Source organism: Trachemys scripta, chromosome 2 (genome assembly GCF_013100865.1).
Source record: "Trachemys scripta elegans isolate TJP31775 chromosome 2, CAS_Tse_1.0, whole genome shotgun sequence".
Taxonomy (NCBI): Eukaryota; Metazoa; Chordata; order Testudines; family Emydidae; genus Trachemys; species Trachemys scripta.
Window position 1 is genome coordinate 111,119,955 of NC_048299.1, and position 13,884 is coordinate 111,133,838.

The following is a 13,884-nucleotide window of genomic DNA, read 5'->3' on the forward strand; positions in this document are numbered from 1 at the left end:
CAGAAGCCATGCTGACATTTCTGGGTGTCGCTAATGAAGTCTTATCTCTGTTCTCTGTGTGAAATGTTGTGTGCAGGTCTGGTTTCCAGGGTTGAGCAAGGATTTAAATGAATTAGAGCTAAATGCATAGAACTGCAATAAAATGCCATCATGACTGGAAGGTAAGACATGAGGCCAGAGAAAAGGGAGCTAACCTATTTACCAGAAAAGAGGGAGATGCTGAGCAGAGTTTGTAATTAGCTTCAAGATCGCGAAGGCAAGGAATGTCTTGAGATGGCAGGACAGGGAGCAATGGCTAAGGAGGAACGAGATGAGAATAGAATTTGGGAACAAATTTTCAACAAGCTCAATCAGCTAACAGTGGTGTTAAAGCACTAGTCTGCAGTTATTCAGCGACTGCTTAGACCAATAGTAGCAGGGGTGATGCAATCATTAGTTTTGCAAAATCGGAGGGTCAGTTTGAACAGACAGAGTGGTCTCCTCTAGTCATACCAGCTGTGGCTCAAAAACCAGACCACGCGTAGCTAACAAGCTGTCTCCTTGATTTAAAATATTTGGTGTTAGGACAATAATGAAAGAAAACTAAAAATGTTCCAAGGCTCTTTTCTTGGTGCTCTCTGACTCGTTTAGAACTCTTCTCAAGTCCCAGGGGAGTCTCAAAGCAGCGCTGCCCTTGGAGTTACATTATAACGGTAGATACATTTCTGTCTCACAAGAGACAAACATGCTCGCTCTTGCACTATTTAAGAGAACACCTTTGGTCATTTTCAATATAGCCTAGAAAGCTACCAGACAGGTGTTTAATCTGCCACCTTTGCATACTGAGTCATGGAACTGCTGAAGATAGATTTTAAAACTTAGTGTTTTGCTTAGTTCTTTGGTTTTAGGGGCAACAAATCTCTCTGCTCTTGTCTTTTATGAAATAGAAAGGCTTTCTTTTGCAGCTTTGAGTTGACTTTACCTTTCATAACTTGGTGATAAGTAGGATAGTGATAGGAACTTTGCCCAGTGCCTGTAGAACAGTACCTACTTTCATTCACCTAATAGGAGCTTAGGGAACTTTACCCCTGTCTTAAAGACAATAACGTGTTTTTCAGCTGACGCCCTTCGTGCATGACATTAAGTTTGTTGGAAAAGTTCAGAGCTGTCAGTGGCTAATGCCAGAAACAGTATTTTTGACGTAGTTGTCTAGCATAGGTCAAAATGGACTCATGTTTGATTCATCTCTCTGAGAAGGGTACAGCTGGGAAGGAGAAGAATATTGGTACTAACAAACATTCTTGTGCCTTGTGAAAAAGTGTAGGGTGACAAATCTGCCAACTGGAGACTGGCACCAAACTAGTTTAACATCCTCACTGGTGTACGCAAGCTGAAAATTTTGGGATGGGGACAAAAAAAAGTATTGACAAGAGGCAGCTTCTACCCCAGGTGTGGTACAACAGCCAAGCCCTGGAAGGAAGCGCAGCGACTGCTCAACAAGATTAGGGGGGAGGAACATGGCAAAGGATAAAAACGGAACTTGCTGGATGTTTTGAAAAATCTATTTTAGCCCATGGGGAAGGGGAGAGAAAGCAGGGTTCCCCTGCCACCCCAGACCATGTTTGACAAATAACTGCAACCAGGAAGTATTTGTTTAAAGTAACTGATTGTAAATGGCTGTCTTTTTATCACAATCTTGTGCACTTTTATTCTTTATACCATCTTGTGGCAGGGAAGTTATTTACATATTGCATCATGAACTAGGTAAAAAAAAACCACACCACTGTTTGTCAGATATATAATATTTTGTACAATGATAGGAAATTCCAAACACCCGATAGTTTTTCTACTTCGGAAGTAGGTTTTGCAGGGGTCAAGCTGGATTCTGCTCTCGTAGTTCAAAACTGAGCAAGTCTAGAACAGTCATGTGCACACTGTCAGAAGTTCTTGTTTTGTTTTCAAATGAAAGGTTTGTAAATCGTCAAGTTCCCACAAACAATACTAAACAAAATATCTTGCTGTTTCCTGGGCAATTTCAACAAACTAGCTGTTCAGTTGTCAGTGAGACACCTGTCACCTGTAAACATTTCAATAATTAGCTAGAGCAAGTCAGTCAAAGAGGTATAGGCGCCTAAGTCACTTAAGTACTTTTGAAAATTCTATTTACATAAAGTGCAGTAATGAATGTTCCTGCCTCCCTGGCTTACGAGAGCGCGAAACAGAACCATGGACTCAGGCTGAGTTGTCAAGAAGGGTTTCGTTTCTAGCATGCTGATGAAATTTTGGACATTTCTGTTAAATGGCCTCATTTACACAACGAAGTATTCATAGTTTATGCATATTTGAAGGCTAGGATGCACAGCCGACTGCAGCTTTTCTTTAAAAAACAAATCAATATTACCCCATAGAACTAACATTTTTTGTTTTTACAGTAAGCAACCTGCAGTATGTTCATCTGCTGGAGAATGAAGGAAAATTGAAGCAGTTTTCATACAACATGAGACCAACCACTGCTGCAAAGTCAAAAACCAAAAGACCCAAGCATTAAGCAAAGCTGAGAAGTAGTAATAGGGAACCTGAAAACAACTTAAAGACGACTCCCCAGTTCTACAGGAATGTATGAAATCTTGCTTGTAATTGAAAAAAGTATACAAAATATTAAGCTAACAAAGGTATTTTCCGTTACTGTATTATCTCAGTGCTATATGCCAAACCAAACTTCCAGGGAGTTGAACTCATTTCCTGTACTAATGAAATGTAGAATTAAAGAGTAATTTATTTACTGACATTACAGAATTTCAAATTTCATCAAGTTGAGAAGTAGGCTGGAATTAGCAATTTATAGAATTTATCAATTATCCATAAATATGTTATGAGAGTGTTAATTACAGCCCTATGTTCAGCCACATATGGGGTTTGAAAAAAACTGTATATAATGAGCAGGTGCACTGTTGCCTTCGCTCTTCTCCAGCCCTATCGAAGCACTTTTGATTTATGAAAGCTAAAATAAAACTTCCTGGGAGAACAATATAAGCACATAGTTTCCTCTAGGTAAAAAGCATAAAACAAGCGCTAGTTCTACACTTAATTAGGGAGCTGAAATTCCCTCTAGATTAGAAACCCCAATCTCCCCTCCTATCACCCAGTTAATATCCAGATCTATGAAACAGACAGTTTCTCAATGCAATCCACATATTTATTCTTAAATTTAAAGGGGGGGGAGGGAGTGAACTAATATGGTTCCCACCCTTTCCTTTGAGAGATTATTCCACACTCTGCTATCAAGTGAAAATTCCTAGTATTGCTATATATTAAAATTCTTTGTTCATTTCCATCCCATTATACCATAGCATACCCCCTCAGGAATATCCTAATCAATTTCTCTCCATCCTTTGTATTTACAACTTTTTAGATGGCTGCCCTTCGTCAATTTCATTTTGGCTGAAATTGTCAATTTTTTATTTTAGTCAAAAAATGTTGCAAGTTTTTGTTTTGATATTTCCAAGTCAAAGTTTCTCAGAACTTTACATCCCACAAAAATTTGATTTTACTTTTTGGGATGAAAGCAAATGCCAAAGTACTGGAATTTCCTGTGGGACTGAAATCATTTTTTTCCAAACTGCTCTAATCACAAATTAGATGTGCGGAGCCAGTTCTATTAAAGGGTTAACTATTTTAGAAAATCTTTGTCCCTCTCTCATTTCACCCCAAATTCAGAGTACCAAAAGCTTTGCAATTACCTGTAATAAGTATCTGAAAATCTATGTAGAACAGAAAGTATAGCCGCCACTAGGAATGAGTGCATCTGCTCAACAGCAACCTGTGTGCTCGGATTCTTCACTAAAGAGGAACATTGTGTTGAGCTCACTGTTAGATACTAATGTAGTGGTAGAAATTGTGACTGAAAGAAAGGACCATGTTAACTATTAAGTTTCTAGGGTGAAAGGCTGGCCCTATAGAAGTCAGTGGGGCCGGGATTTCACCACTTCACCCTCTCCCCTCAAAACAAAGTAAATTTCTTTGTTAGTGAAATAGTCATGAAATGTTTTTATATCGACACGCACACCATGGGGCCTTCTCCCACGGACGTCAGCTGGAGTTTTGCCATTGACTTCGCAAGTGAACTGAAAGGCAGACAAGGGGATCACTTTGGTGGACATGTTTTTTTAAGAAAAAAATGATGTAACATGTTCCTTTTTTCTTACTTTTGTCCTAAGCATATTGTATATTATTACTTTGACTTTATTCTTTACTACATTTCTATTTTTATATTCAATAAATATCCAAAATACTGTTATTCCACCTTAAAAAGCATGAGTAGTATTTTTGCATTGTATATTACACAATGAAATCATTTAAATATTATAAATAATGGAAAATGACTGGAGTCAATACAAGAATCCAATAAACAAAGGAGATTCTCTCCACATCAGTGACACCATTTAATATTTTCACTTCAACAGCTGGGATTGTCCTCAGCGTATCCTCTCCTGCAGTCAACAGTCTTACCTAAACTACTTACACTGCAATGTTACTTTCTTGCTTCAAGACCAAAGTAATGTAGTACAAACAGATTTTAGGGAAAAAAATTTATTTAAGTTCCACTTAAAATTTTTTTATAACAAACATTGTCCCAACATTTTCCTTTCAGAATTAAATGGAAGTAAACACTTTAAAGCAGATGTACAATGTTCATTTCTTCAATATTCTGTGCTAATAACACCGGGTCCCTGTGGATGTGTGGCAAGATATATGTTGAAACAGTAATGGAGGTCTGTTAGCCATTGCTCTTGGACTTCACCACTCTTCAATGTCTGGAGGCAAAAAGGGAAAGAGGTTGTAAATCACACATATGACCCAATAAGCTAACAGTACTACTCATGAAGTTTCAGTAGTTGGCTTGATATTTTCAGTTAACCAGACATTCTATTGCAAACAAGAAATCAAATACAGAGGAACCTTGTTCATTTACACACCACGTAATTATTGAGAAAAGGAGAAGCCATCATTTGGAGTTCAAGAAACATTAGCAGAGAGACAGAACTCTAGTGTAATGATAATATTAAGACTTCATTGCTTTTTACAAAATCAGCTACAGATCATTTCTATGATACTATGAAGGGTGTGTGAATTTATCTAAGTGTGGTTCACTTGCTATTTCAGAGTGTACCATCATGCAGTCTCTATGCTATTTAAATCATGTTTGTTTGCTTAGTTCCAATTCAGCAATTTACAATGCATTTCCAAATCATTAGTGGAAATGATTGAGGCTCTACTATAGTAGGAAGACTCACTGGCCATGTCTACAGTAAGGAGTTTTATAAAAACATTCTCACCAGGGCTACCATTAGATGATCCACAGAGAGCTGTAGGGTAGACAACACTCTAGCACGCTAGTTATTCCAAAAGGGAGTGTAACACCACAGCCACTGGCCGAGCAGGTTTAAATACCATGGTGTTAAACACCAGCAGCCAAGTCTGTCATTTTCTGTTCATAGAATATGGCAGAGGCTCTTTCAGGGCACATCTACACTTAGGGTGGTGTGTAAAGTAACACCGCATGCCCCGCTAGCATAGGTATACATAGCAGTGTGGATGGTGAGACATGGTATAGGCGAGTAGAGCAGAGTGCTACTGGGCTCAGTACATGCCCAAGCAGTCTCTCTCACATCTCAGGGAAGGCTCTGGCAGTGGGGAAGCAGCAGGCAAGGCTCCAGCAGCTCCCTGGAGCTGTCAGAGCCTTTCCTGCCCCTGGAGCCTTTCACTGTCGGGTGTAGCTACACACTGCAGTGACAAGTACACAACCTGCCTTTCACTGTGCTGTTTAGCTACACGTGTAGTGCCTGTACTCTACCCACCACCCTAAGTGCAGCTATAGCCTTACTGGCTCCTGTGGACATGATAGGCCTGGGGGAATGCACAGGCAGTGGCTTTTCAAGGAGCCACCTACTGAAGTCTAAAAAAGCCACATTTGCCCTCCTGCTTTAAAGCTAAAGGACATCCTAACCCACTCCATCAAAACAAGTAACCTATTTGAGACACCTGCTTTTCAGATCAACAGTCCCAAAACAAGTACAGTAATACTGCTGAGAAATCCTGGCTGCAGCCCACTCAGCAAACAGAAGCAGTAAGTGCTGCACCTGTTAGAACGGTCATGTTTTGGGGTTACACAATGTTCCCCAATTAGACAGCAGGAAGCCTGACACCACATGAACTGCCCTTCTTTCCAGATTAGGCCTCACCGATTCGTGCTGGGTCTCTGTTCTTTCGCCCCCACCCAGGTAGTGAAGTGTGGCTGTACATATTTTAGGAAAGTTTGTTCCAATTTGATGCTGTTCTATAACACAGTGACAAACTATCAGGTTCCTCATTTTTCACAAATGTTTTACTGTTTTAGTGTAAACTCATGGATTGACCCTAGTTTGTCTCCCTCACTGAAGTCCCTTCTACATCAAGTCATTGTCTGTAACAAAAATAACCAACCTCAGATGCATTTTGCCACTGAATAGATTCTGGTGTCCAGGGCCCCTTTACTTGGCTACTGTTCCTCAAGACTACAAGTTTAGAGGTTGGTCTTCCTTGTCAGTGAGAGCCTAAGCAGAGAAATCTGCACTGCAGCAATGGAATGGCCTTCCTGACACTGACTGCAGGCTTTTGGCATTCCCAGAGAATGCCTCATGACACAGCAGCCAGTGAGGATCATCACTGATAAGTAGCACATGTTCATACAGGTAGCCCCCCTATTCTGTGGGCTACCCTGTCAAGGTATACAGAAGGCAGCTATGGACCAAAATTTGGACTCCACAAGCCACATTCTGGCCGCCTTTTTTTGTATGTGATTTGAATGAGTGTTGTGTGCAACTTAGGGTTGTTGAGGTTTATTCTCACTGCTAGAATAAGATATTCTTGAAGTCTTCTGGGAAAAAAATAGTTTCATACCATAATATCCTTGACAATCTGTTGCACAAGAAGTTCACTTGTCACCATGTGACTCCTGAGCTGTCCATGCTGCATTAGCAAACGCAACAACTGACCAATGACAGGCAGTTCTTCCCGACAGGCCCTGCTCACTTGAAGACTCTGCAGCATCAACCTAAACACTCGTGGCACGAGAGCTAGCACTGAAATACACGATCCCCATAACGTGTCCCTGGGGAGAGGATATAACAAGCAATTAACAGAGTTGGCAATTTCTCAAGCACAGAATAGAAATGTGTTGAAAGTGTGTTCCCAGGCCGTATCCTTATCTGCACAAGTCAAGGTGTCCATGAAGTTAAGATTGATAGATTTGATAGTCTGTTTTCAACTATACACACATGGCAATTCAAAGGGATGCAGTGAATCCACATGAAGGAGTATTAGAGAAACACAACAATATTCCACAAGGGTCATACAGCAAGTAAAGGAGAATAAAATTTACATCCACTCCTGGACCTTACTGATATTGAGGAACCTTTGTGTTAACTTATGGTGGTAATTAGACCCCTTCCTAACCAAGCAGAGATAAAGACAGTAACTTTTACTGTGTGTGTTTAAAAGGCACAAGAAACTAGCAGGGAGAGGGACACAAGGTGTTTATCAATCATAAAATAATAACTACCGTATATACTCATTCATAAGCCGAATTGTTTTAGTAAAAAAGGGAAGCACCAGAGATGGGGGTCGGCTTATGAACGGGTATAGAGAGGGAGAGGTGGGACACAGCCCCTCCCCCCAACAGAGGGAGCCAGGAGAGGCAGCACAGCCATAAGGGAAGAGGCGGAGCCAGAGTCTCTCCACTTCTGGCCACGCTGCTCTCCCCCCAGCCTCCGAAGCAGCTGCAGCTCTGGGGCTGGCAGGCTGCAGTCATGCCGCTCGGCCCCGTCCCCCAGAGCAGGCTGCGGCCGCACTGCCCAGCGTGCCGGAGCAGCTCCAGCCAGGCCAGAGACATCCTCCCCAGATAAGATGGGAAGGGACGGGATGGGGAGCATGAAGGGGTGACGGGATGGGGTGGGGTCATGTGGGGAGTAGTCACAGGGGTTACTCCCCTGACCCCCAGCTTCTCCCCCCCAAAAAAATTTCCCCACCAGTTGCTATCCCGGCCCGTCAGGGTAAGCAGCTAGCGCACCGGGACACTTTGTTTACTTAGGTTTACCTCCGTGCCTGCGGACGCTCAAGGTAAACAAACCAGAGAAGCACCAGACCACCAGTGGCTTATCCTGATGGCCTGGGAGCCAAAGTTTGCTGACCCCTGAATTCTAGGGTCGGCTTATGAACGGATTATACAAAAATTTCCACTTTTACTTATCCATCTTGGGGGGGATCAGCTTATAAATGAACCAGTTTATGATAGAGTATATACGGTAAGTCCTACATACAGTTTTTAATGTAAATTCTAAAACTAAAAACTAGGGCTGACAAGCAATTAAAAAAATTAATCACGATTAATCGTGCTGTTAAACAATAGAATACCATTTATTTTCAATATTTTTGGATGTTTACTACATTTTCAAATATATTAATTTCAATCAACAGAATACAAAGTGTACAGTGCTTACTGTATATTTATTTTTTATTACAAATATTTGGCACTGTAAAAAACAAAAAAACTATTTTTCAATTCACCTCATACAAGTACTGTAGTGCAATCTCTTTATCACGAAAGTTGAACTTACAAATGTAGAATTATGTACAAAAAAATAACTGCATTCAAAGATAAAACAATGTAAAACTTTAGCGCCTACAAGTCCACACAGTCCTACTTCTTGGTCAGCCGATCACTCAGACAAATAAGGTTGGTTACAATTTGCAGGAGATAATGCTGCCCGCTTCTTGTGTACCATGTCACTTGAAAGTGAGAACAGGCGTTCACATAGCATTGTTGTAGCTGGCGTTGCAAGATATTTAAGTGCCAGATGTGCTAAAGATTCATATGTCCCTTCATGCTTCAACCACCATTCCAGAGGACATGCGTCCATGCTGATGACATGCATCCATGCTGAAGACGGGTTCTGCTTGATAAAAATCCAAAGCAGTGTGGACCTATGCATGTTCATTTTCATCATTTGAATCAGATGCCACCAGCGGAAGGTTGATTTTCTCTTTTAGTGGTTTGGGTTCTGTAGTTTCTGCATCAGAGCGTTGCTCTTTTAAGACTTCTGAAAGCATGCTGCACACCTCTTCCTTCTCAGATTTTGGAAGGCACTTTAGATTCTTAAACCTTGGGTCAAGTGCTGTAGCTATTTTTAGAAATCTCACATAGGTACTTTCTTTGCGTTTTGTCAAATCTGCAGCGAAAGTGTTCTTAAAACGAACAACATGCGCGGGGGTCATCATCTGACTGCTATAACATGAAATATATGCAGAAACAGAGCAGGAGACATACAAGTCTCGCCCCAAGGAGTACAGTCACAAATTTAATTGACGCTTTTTTTTTTTTTTTTTTAAATGAGCATCAGCAGCATGGAAGCTGTCCTCTGGAATGGTGGCCAAAGCATGGAAGGGGCATATGAATGTTTAGCTTATCTGGCATGTAAATACTTTGCAACACCAGCTACAAAAATGCCATGCGAATGCCTGTTCTCACTTTCAGGTGACACTGTAAATAAGAAGCAGGCAGAAGCATCTCCAGCAAATTGTAACCAACCTTGTTTGTCTGAGTGATTGGCTGACCAAGAAGTAGGACTGGGTGGACTTGTAGGCGCTAAAGTTTTACACTGTTTTGTTTTTGAGTGCAGATATGTAACCAAAAAAAATCTGCATTTGTAAGTTACACTTTCACGATGAAGAGATTGCACGTCAGTTCGTGCATGAGGTGAATTGAAAAATACTATTTCTTTTGTTTATCATTTTACAGTGCATATATTTGTAATCAAAAATAATAATATAAATTGAGCATGGTGTACTTTGTATCCTGTGTTGTAATTGAAATCAATATTGAAAATGTAGAAAAACATCCAAAAATATTTAATACATTTCAATTGGTATTCTATTGTTATAAGTGCGATTAATCGCAATTAATTTTTTGAGTTAATCACATGAGTTAACTGCAATTAATTGACCAAAAAAATCACTTACCCTCCTATGCAAATTAATACTTTCAAAAACTTCAGCAATTAATTGACAGCCCAACTAAGAACCATTTGATATGAAAACAATTCTTCTCTTTATTGTACAGTGGTTAACATCACATCCACCACAATCTCTCCAGTACTGAGAGGACAGCTGTAGTCCCTGAAATCCAACCACCCGCAGATAGTGATCAAACCAGCAGTCAAAGGGTGTGCTATAATAGTCCTCAACTGTGATGATTTCATTAACAAGGCCAATCGTCAACTCTCCGACACCACCTACTGCAAAGAACTCAACGAAGACCCCGCACCACAATTCAGCCAGGAATTTAAAGGTATCATCAAATCCTTCTCCAGAAAACTCCAACAGAAACTCTACAACCTCACCCCTCCCCCTTACCCCAAGGACCTTCTACATGCTTACCAAGATACATAATCAAGGGAACCCAGGCAGACCCATATCTGGCCATGGCACTCTTACTAAAAGAATATCAAAACTCATAGAAACCATGCTCAAAACCACTCAGCACACAAAGGGGCAGATTCCTGCAGGACCAACAACTGATTTTCTCCAGAAACTCTGCAATACTAACAACTTTTTCAGAACACCACCCTTGCCAGGATGGATGTCACCTCCCAATACACCAACATCCCTCACAATGAGAGCATCGCTGCCTCCCCCAGATATCTACATGACAATGGACAGCCCTCAGATATCCACCCCAAACAGATAGTCAACCTCATCCATTACAACTTGTCTCTTTCACCAATAAAAGATGAGGTACTATCTATCTTGTTTCTTTAAAAAAAATATACATTCCATGTACAATGGTAAACATACTTGCGTGGTTTAAATATATCTAGCCTTTTTTAGTCAATCTGATTTCCAAATTCTATAAAATCATGTCTGAGAAGCTTTGCTAAAGCTCAATATTCTAGTTAGTTAAGCGTATAGACTAATTAAAAGCACTAGTGTCTTAGAACAATGACTTTCTAAATCCAAGAATTTTAAGTGACACTTCCACTGTTCCTAATGAACCAAAGGCTAAATCCAAAGATTAAGGTATGAATGCCTACCTTTCCAGAACCAAGATATAATATTGTTTTCTGACATAACCTACAACAACTATAATAAGCAAAAGCTTTGAAATAACTTTTTATAATTCCAGCTAACCGTACATATGGTGGGGTTTTCCTAAATCCAACAATTATTTCAGAATAAGCATGAATAGGGGCCAAAGCACAAAGTGAAACAAGTCACAAGTATTCAAACATTGATGTTAAATTAAAGAAATTCTCTGTCATTTACAACAAGCATTACCTCTTCCGTACATGTTCTGCATCCTCTTTGTCTAAAGTTAACAGGAAGTAAAGAAGACTATAACAGCAAGAGGCTAGAAACTTGTGTAGATTTTCACTAAGGATGCAAGCTTGATCCAGGAGCTTACTTATGGCACACAAAACAGATCCAGCTGTGCTATCAGGTATTACAGCCAGTCCAACCTAGGAGACAAAGCAAGTTCATTATCTCTGACAGAAACAGTCTTTTATTGGTATACAAACACAGCTAGAGTAGAACATTTCTCTTCTAGAATATCACAAAAAAAATCACTTACCCTCCTATGCAAATTAATACTTTCAACAACTTTTTAAAATTGCCCTCATTTTCCCTAGGGAAGCAACTCCTATGTTAAACTGAAGGCAAAATATTAACATAAATCTAAATATCCAGTAATAATAAATAAAATATGCCATATAGCAATGTTACATTTATTACGTTTAGTTAAACAAACATTTATTCCAGCTCAAGGTAAGGATTTAAAGCAAAGATGATCAGAAAAACAAAAGCAATGGCCAATTGGTGTTGCTGGGGGTGAACAAGTTCTCCGTGTTTCACAAGAAGTCCCATTTTTCTTCCACTTGAAATTTCCCAATCCAAAAGCCCTGCATCACAGCCACCACTTCTCCCATCAAGGACTAGACAGGACTCACTTGGACCCATGAGCACTGCTGCTTAATGTAGACAGGTCACTCTTGAGCACAGAACCTAGGCCACACACAGAAACAAACTCTTGCAGTGTTCCCAGCCCACAAAGTGAAACAACAGGATCCAACAGCAAATTGAAGAGCACTAATCTGGGGTACGAGTCTGGATCCATAATGCTTTGAGAAATTTTCATTTGAGGTCACCAGTAAAGAGTAGACACAAATTTCCTTCACTACACATCTCTGTATAGCCAAATAGGAACTTAATGTTCATTTATCAGGAATTACAGTAGTTTTTATAAAATCTTCCAATATCCTATGACCGCTGGCAACATGAAGAGATAGTAAGCAGGTAGCCCAAACAACAGGGAAGGACAAACCACACATACAGCACTAATCTCAAACATAACTAAAAAGGAAACGAAGCTTCCTTCGTTTGTGGTTTGTTTACATAGCTCAGCAGGAAAGAGACTCAAAAGATGTTTTAGTTTTGGCAAACAAGAAACTTTACTTTATATTCAGTTCACAGATCGCTGACCCACAAAGTAGATTTAAAAGGGGAGTTGAATAATCATCCCATCTACTGCATATGCCCCAAAGAACCCTTAATTGGTTTTCTCTGTGAAGAGACTAACAAAGGATCCAGTCCTGCAACACAAGTTAAACTTCATGAATAGTGTTAAAGCCAAGGATTAGCGTAAAAATAGTAGTCACTATACCAAAAGAAAGAGATACAGTCCAAATACATTAATAGGACTTCTGGGTGATTTTAATATAGCTAACTTCAGTATTAGAGTGTCTCAAGTGACAGGAGAGGAAATCTGCTAAATAGGCTTAACTGCTGAAATCATCATGAGAATGAGAACAAAGACAGCTGGAAAGTTCATAAATAAGATGGCATTTATTTATAAAAGTTATTTTCCTTTAAAAAATGCCAATGGAAGAGCAACAGAATGGGGTGTGTTTCCTTTTGACTACAGCAGACAGCAAGCAGGAATTACTGCTAGGTAGCCTGTCCCCATTTTATACCCTTGTTTAGCGGCATAAGGAGTTAGGTAGCCTGGATGCAGACACTGCTAAGCAGAAAATGTCAATTTCATGCGCGCTGAGGCATTTACCAAGAGTGGGGATCCACACAGATAATGCTTGAAGAACTGATTCTTTCTGAACAAAATGCTTTATGCTGAAATAAATATTCTCCTTCAAAGCAGATGGTAAATATCAGTTTTAGCCAATCATGCATCTCTATATCTGGGAAGTGATCAGCTAATTTCTTGACTGAGTCTTTGGCACTTGGGAGATTCCAAGAATATTTTATTGCATAAACCTGATTTTTTATGTTTGTTACATCTGATAGATAATTTAACATCCTGACTCTCAATGTGTATAGAAGACAGTTATTTATAGATTCTAAGGCCAGAGGGTCCATTAGATTATCACCCTATTTCTGCATCAAGCCCATCACTTCTGCTTATGCTAGAATAGAGGTCTCAACAGGGAGGTGTGCCACTCATCAAACTTTCTAAGGGAGGAGCGGTGAGTCTTCTAATAATGGCATTGCAACGTGGAGCATGGAGTCTCAATGCCACTCAAATATGGCCCGGCTGCCCCTCTGTTATGCCAGATAGAGGGGTGGCCAGGCCAAATTTGAGTGGTGTTGCAACCCTGTGCAACAGGTTGCAACACCACTCACTCAAAGTGGTGAGTGGGCCAAATTGGCGGTAGGAAGAGACTATGTAACCATCTGATGGTGGGTGACACATGCTAATCGCTATCAGGTCAATCCACAGTGAGCTAAGGGAAGGGCCTGTCATTTTAAGAGTAGGAAGATAGCAGATATTCCTGCTGTTTTGGACTGTCTCTGAAGATA

The 13,884-nt window shown here is 40.2% G+C and overlaps 2 protein-coding genes across 7 annotated transcripts in view; one reads left to right on the forward strand and one right to left on the reverse strand.

Moving 5' to 3' along the window:
• INVS (inversin) overlaps nt 1-4,422 on the forward strand; it is a 200,335-nt gene extending 195,913 nt beyond the window's left edge. For all 6 annotated transcript variants that reach the window (XM_034761409.1, XM_034761411.1, XM_034761414.1 and 3 more), the window contains one exon: nt 2,412-4,422. In XM_034761409.1, the coding sequence (XP_034617300.1) occupies nt 2,412-2,527 (116 nt within the window). In that variant the 3' untranslated portion in view covers nt 2,528-4,422. The remainder of the gene's footprint in view (nt 1-2,411) is intronic.
• A 131-nt stretch (nt 4,423-4,553) lies between these two features.
• The window catches only part of TEX10 (testis expressed 10), a 120,659-nt gene continuing 111,328 nt past the window's right edge, over nt 4,554-13,884 (reverse strand). The window contains exons 13-15 of the mRNA XM_034761416.1: nt 11,350-11,531; nt 6,919-7,129; nt 4,554-4,793 (exon numbers count right to left, since the gene is read on the reverse strand). Of these exons, the coding sequence (XP_034617307.1) occupies nt 4,680-4,793; nt 6,919-7,129; nt 11,350-11,531 (507 nt within the window). The 3' untranslated portion in view covers nt 4,554-4,679. The remainder of the gene's footprint in view (nt 4,794-6,918; nt 7,130-11,349; nt 11,532-13,884) is intronic.